Here is a 5,971-nt window from a genome sequence, read left to right as displayed (position 1 = left end):
GGCAGAGCTGGAGTCGCTGCAGCAGCAGCTCCTTCCCTTTATCTCTCCATTTCTCTGCCCCCAGGCACTGAGGACAATCTCCAGGCCAGGGCCCTGGAGCATCTCCAAGCCAAGGACTCCACACACGGGAAGGAGCTCCCTGAAACTGGAGTGAGGGCAGGATTTGGAGCTGGGATGTTTCCCAGCCCGGCCCCATCTCTGCAGGTGTGTGCTGGCTGCTGCTGGCAATGGAAATTCGATGTTTGCCTCATTTAGCAGAAGACCTCGTGGCATTTCTAAATGTTATTCCTGAAAGTTCAGGTCCAGGCGCGTCGTCCTCGCCCGCGGCTGATTGAAGTTTAAAGATGCTGCATGAAACCAGCTCTGGCACCCACTGCTCAGAGCAAAGAGGAAGAGACAGTGAGAAAGGAGCTGGGAAATGGATTTGATGCCCCAAAGCACCGTGTTTCCTGCTCCCAGGGAGCTGATGCAGATGCCGCAGTTCCCAGGCACATCCCAGCTTCTCCAGCACTTCCAGTGGTGAGCAGCGCTCTGGAGACCGAGCTCTAGGGAATCTGGGGCAGCCCTGATGGCACATTGAATGGTTCGGGTTGAAGGGAGCTTAAACCTCCTTCAGTCCCAACCCCTGCCCCGGGCAGGGACACCTTCCACTAGAGCAGGTTGCTCCAAGCCCCTGTGTCCAACCTGCCCTTGAACACTGCCAGGGATGGGGCAGCCACAGCTTCTCTGGGCACCCTGTGCCAGCGCCTCAGCACCCTCACAGGGAAGAGCTTCTGCCTCAGAGCTCACCTCAGTCTCCCCTCTGGCAGGTTCAAGCCATTCCCCTTGTCCTGTCCCTCCATCCCTTGCCCAAAGCCCCTCTCCAGGTTTCCTGGAGCCCCTTTAGGCCCTGGAGCTGCTCTAAGGTCTCCTTGGAGCCTCCTCTGAACACAGCCGGGTCATGGCGAGGTTCTCATCACCCAACATGCTCCTAGATGCCCTGTTGAAGATGTGGTGTCCACACATTTAAGGCCATAAAAGGGTCTTAAAAGGTCTGTGCTCACACCCTGCTGTGCAATTTAGAGCTACAGGGGACAGCCCTTGGTGCAGCATCACCATCCACCCATCCTTCCACCCATCCATCCATCCTTGGCACAACAGAGACCACGAGTCTCTGGGGCCTCCTGGTGCTGCTGAGGCTGGTCCATCACCAACCTGCTGATGGAGGTGGTGGAGGGATGCAGGTAAATGTGAACTCTGCTGCTTCACCAGAGGTGCTCAGTTGACATCAGAGGCTGCTCTTACTCTACTTAGTTCTCCTTTAACTTCCTAATTCACATTTCTGGGGAAGTTTCTACAGGACCCTGATGTGGAGATCCAGGATTCCCATCCCAGGGGAAGTGACATGATGAAGCTCAGTCCTTCATGGAAGTGAGGAAGCAAAGTTCTTCCTCTTTAACATGAGCACTGTTCCCAGCACTAGTCTGGTCTAGGAAGTGTTTGGAAGGGTTCTGAAAGAATGGAAAGGGTGAGGAGCTGAAGGGTGAGGAGCTGAAGGGTGAGGGGCTGAAGGCAGAGAGCAGAGGATGAGGAAGGCTGTGAGGTGGGACAAAGCCATCACCAAAGATGTGATCTCACATGAGGGCTTCAGAAGAAGACAAGCATGAAGTGTGGTACCACAGGAGGGGAGTGCTGGGGATGGGGTGTGGGGCTCTCAGCGGCATTGCAGACCCATACCCAGGTTTTCTGCAATCCTCTTCTTGCTCATCTCCAGGGCCTCCTGCCGCAGCTGCAGGGCGTGCTGGGCGATCTCCTCGCTGGCCACGTTGGAGGTCATGATGAAGATGGCATCTTTGCAGTCAATGGTCTTCCCCTTCCCATCCGTCAGCCTGCCCTGCAACAGCACGGGGTGCACACAGGGTGTGAGCAGGAGCCACAGGACACAGCCCAAACAGGGGCAGAAGGACACGGGGCCCATGTTTCCTCAAAATGGATTTATTCACGTCATGGAATGGTTTGGGACGAAGGGACCTTAAAGCTCCTCCAGCTCCAACCCCTGCCACGGGCAGGGACACCTTCCACTAGAGCAGGTTGCTCCAAGCCCCTGTGTCCAACCTGGCCTTGAACACTGCCAGGGATGGGGCAGCCACAGCTTCTCTGGGCACCCTGTGCCAGCGCCTCAGCACCCTCACAGGGAAGAGTTTCTGCCTCAGAGCTCATCTCAGTCTCCCCTCTGGCAGGTTCAAGCCATTCCCCTTGTCCTGTCCCTCCATCCCTTGTCCAAAGCCCCTCTCCAGGTTTTCTGGAGCCCCTTTCGGCCCTGGAGCTGCTCTGAGGTCTCTTTATGCCCATGGATTTGAGCAGGGGGAAGCAGTAACTTGCCCTGTGCATGGTCCCAGCCATCCCCATCCAGAACATCCTTGGTGGAAGCTCTGGGAAGCGCCTCGGGGGGCGGGTGTGCTGGTGGGCATCCCTGCCTCAGCCTCCTATGGCAACGGAGCCCAGATGTCCACCAAAGCCTTCCACATGGGTCAGCCCAAAGCTCCCCGTGGGGCTGCCTGGGAGGGCTGGGGGGAGCACAAGGCACCCCAGCGTCCCAGTCTGGTTTGGGTGCAAAGGGACCTTAAAGCTCACCCACTTCCAGCCCCCTGCTCTGCAGCGTGTGCTCGGGCTCTGCCTGTTGCTCAGCAGCTTTATTGCCACGGCGCTGGTGGTGCTGAGAGGCAGCAACGTGCTGCAAGGCTTTTACAGGGCTTTTGTGCTTCTTGGAAGGATTAATAACTCCATTTTTCCTTGCATAGATCACGGGAGCAGCAGCTCAATGGGAAATCAATTCCTGAACCACGCACTTGACAGGGCAATAACCCAAATGTTAATCTCAAGCACCCAACAAGGATTTGTGTCATTGTGCTGGAGATCAGCTGCTGGAGACGTGGCGAGGAAACAAACTGCCTGGGGAGGTCCTTGCTTCTGAGGCCTTCTTCTGCTCTCTCTTTTCCACTCTGTGAATCAAGGGACACAGTCCCCTGGCAGGGAGGAGGAGGAGGGTTGGGGCCACCACAGTGGGCTGCTGTGGCTGTCCCACGCGTGGTCCCATGGGATAACTCAGTTCACAGCCATATCCCAGTTGTTCCTGCAGGCTTAGCTGGACTTCACTCACTGGAAGCCAGCCCATGCTTCAGGGCCAGGTTGGACACAGGGGCTTGGAGCAACCTGCTCCAGTGGAAGGGGTCCCTGCCCGGGGCAGGGGTTGGGACTGGAGGAGCTTTAAGGTGCCTTCAACCCAACCCACTCCATGATTCTATGTCACCCTGATTCCCAGGCTTCATCCTCATGTTTCCAACCCTCCCACTGGCTTTTCCTTTGCCTAAAGGAGACATTTATTCCACCAGGAGCCCTCAGCAGCAGCCTGTTCCCTGGGTGGGTGACAGCGTTTGGAAGGGACCACTGATCTGGAGCATTCCAGCACATCTCCTGCATCCCTCTCCCCTTCCCCACAACCCTGCAGCGTGGACTTACCTCATCGAAGAGCTGGAGCATGATGGTGAGGACGTCTGGGTGGGCTTTGTCAACCTCGTCGAAGAGCACCACGGCGTTCGGGCACTGCCTCAGCTTCTTGGTGAGCTGCCCACCCTCCTCGTGGCCCACGTAGCCCGGGGGAGAGCCGATGAACTTGGCAACCTGGGAGGAAGGGACAGGACACGCGAAGGTGACCCATGGGAGCCAGGAATGACGCCCTCTTGGGAGCTCACCAATCTCTGCTGCAGAGACGTCACGTTCTGTGCTCTTTGTGTCCCCTGTCACTGCCCAGGTACCTCCACATCAGCTTCATAAGGGTAAAGTGCAGGTTGGTGGCCACGAAGCAATGACCTGGCCCAGAGCTTTAACCTGCAGAACCTGTAGGAGCTGCCATGGGCAGATGAAAAGTCATCCAAGCCCCATCCAACCTGGCCTTGATGGGGCTTGTACAGGAAAACTGGTACAGGAAAGCCCTGGAGCTCTTGGAGTTAAGTTCACAGGAGGCCACGGAGATGCTCCAAGAGGGCTTGGAGCAACCTGCTCTAGTGGAAGGTGTCCCTGCCCATGGAACTGGATGAGCTTTAAGGTCCCTTCAGCCCAAACCGTTCCATGACTCTCTGATTATGACCCATCTCAGAAAGGAGTCCAAATCCAAAGGGATTTGTCCCCCCACCAGCTCTGGGGTGACCCTGCTGAGATCACCCTGTGCTGCAGCACCAGCATGGGGTGGGAGGTGTGACAGGAAGGGGGGCCCTGCACCATTCCCTCTCCCGCTGCTCCTCCCCAGGGCTCCACACTGCACAGCCACAGAGTGTTAAAGCTTTCCTTACTCCTTGCTCTCTGTTCCTCATTTCCTAGTACTTCCCGTATTGGGAATGTGAACCCTGGCGCAACCGCTGCCGCGGTGCGGTGCCCCCTCCGCTCCCCAAACCACCCATTCCCTGCAGGACAGGGAAGGCACCCAGGAGGGCCCTGGCTGGCACTGCCAGGCTGACACAGGAGCTGTTCGGCAGCAGCGGGGAGGTGGTGGCACCTTGGGAGCGGAGAGAACCCATTCACTGACCTCATGCCTCTCCTGGAACTCCGACATGTCCAGCCTGATGAAGCCCTGCAAGAGAAGGAAACCCTTAACGTGGAGGTTGATGAAGTGCTCCAGGTTTCACCACATTTAGAAGGTTCCTCCAGAACCAGGCTGGTGCCTGCTTGGACCGACACATGGGTCTGAGGTTCTCAAGGGCTGATGGTGCTGGAGTGGCCACATCCCCCCCTGAACACCCAGGGCTGTTGTGAGGGAGAGGAAGAAGGAGACTGAGATGAGCCCTGAGGCAGAAGCTCTTCCCTGTGAGGGTGCTGAGGCGCTGGCACAGGGTGCCCAGAGAAGCTGTGGCTGGCCCATTCCCGGCACGGGTCAAGGCCAGGTTGTACACAGGGTCTTGGAGCAACCTGCTCTGGCGGAAGGTGTCCCTGCCCGGGGCAGGGGTTGGAGCTGGAGGAGCTTTAAGGTCCCTTTATCCCAAACCATTCCATGAGTCCACGATTCGAAGTTAACACATATTCAGCATTGAACTGATTTGTCCACGTGCTGTTTGTCCAGGTATTGACCGGTTCCAGGAGCTGGGAATGAAGGTGCCTGAAGCCCAGGAGTGGGATTTTCTGCTTCAGGAAGGCCATTATGGGAGGATGAGGAACAGAAACGAGAAGAGGTGTTTCCACAGCGTGTTCTGATCTTCCCTCTGCAGCTCCCATCTCATCCTGTGGCCACTCTCTGCTGGAGGATGCTGGGGGGAGCTTCAGGGGGCTTCTCCCTGCTCCAGCCTTTCCCAGTCCTCCATGGACAGAGCTGGGCACCTCCCAAGCCTCAGCCTAGAGGTTTACATGTGAACTGGAGCGCCCAGCCTGAAACACCTGGTGCCTTCAAACCTCACACATCCCTGAGCTACCCTACAAAGCCACCACCACCACCACGGAGGATGGGACTAGATGGGCTTTAAAGTCCCTTCCAACCATTCCCTGATGATTCCATGAATCAGCAGAGGGAAGAGTGTTACCTTTTTGACATCCTTATGAAGGTACTTGGCTGTCTGCTTGGCCAGCTCCGTTTTACCTGTTCCAGGGAAGAGAAGACTTGGGTTAGATCACGTCTGTCCCTCATCCTGGGCCAACACCAGGGCTGGCACCACCATCACCAGTACATGCAAACACACTCAAGATGTGCTTAGATCAGATCCTGTCCTCTCGATGTGTCCAGTGAAGGAAAAACTTCATTAAACACACAGGATCTGCTGGAAAAATCCATGGATCTGCCCAGATATCCCTTCTTGCTGCACCACTGATGGGTTTATTGGGTTCTTATTGTGTCCAGCTCTGGGGAACAGCACAAGAGGGACATGGAGCTGCTGGAGCGAGGCCAGACGAGGCCCCGGAGCTGCTGCGAGGGCTGGAGCAGCTCTGCTCTGGAGCCAGGCTGAGAGAG

The 5,971-nt window shown here is 56.8% G+C and overlaps 1 protein-coding gene across 1 annotated transcript in view; it reads right to left on the bottom strand.

The window, feature by feature from the left end:
* CLPB (ClpB caseinolytic peptidase B homolog (E. coli)) overlaps nt 1-5,971 on the bottom strand; it is a gene marked incomplete at its 5' end in the record, with an annotated part of 10,285 nt that overhangs the window by 2,647 nt on the left and 1,667 nt on the right. Inside the window, 4 exons of the mRNA XM_010017512.1 lie at nt 1,717-1,873; nt 3,499-3,660; nt 4,562-4,606; nt 5,547-5,602. Of these exons, the coding sequence (XP_010015814.1) occupies nt 1,717-1,873; nt 3,499-3,660; nt 4,562-4,606; nt 5,547-5,602 (420 nt within the window). The remainder of the gene's footprint in view (nt 1-1,716; nt 1,874-3,498; nt 3,661-4,561; nt 4,607-5,546; nt 5,603-5,971) is intronic.

Source organism: Nestor notabilis, unplaced genomic scaffold (genome assembly GCF_000696875.1).
Source record: "Nestor notabilis isolate BGI_N333 unplaced genomic scaffold, ASM69687v1 scaffold20146, whole genome shotgun sequence".
In the NCBI taxonomy this organism is placed as follows: Eukaryota; Metazoa; Chordata; class Aves; order Psittaciformes; family Psittacidae; genus Nestor; species Nestor notabilis.
The sequence above is the reverse complement of the archived record's forward strand: the minus strand, read 5'-3'. Positions and strand labels throughout refer to the sequence as shown.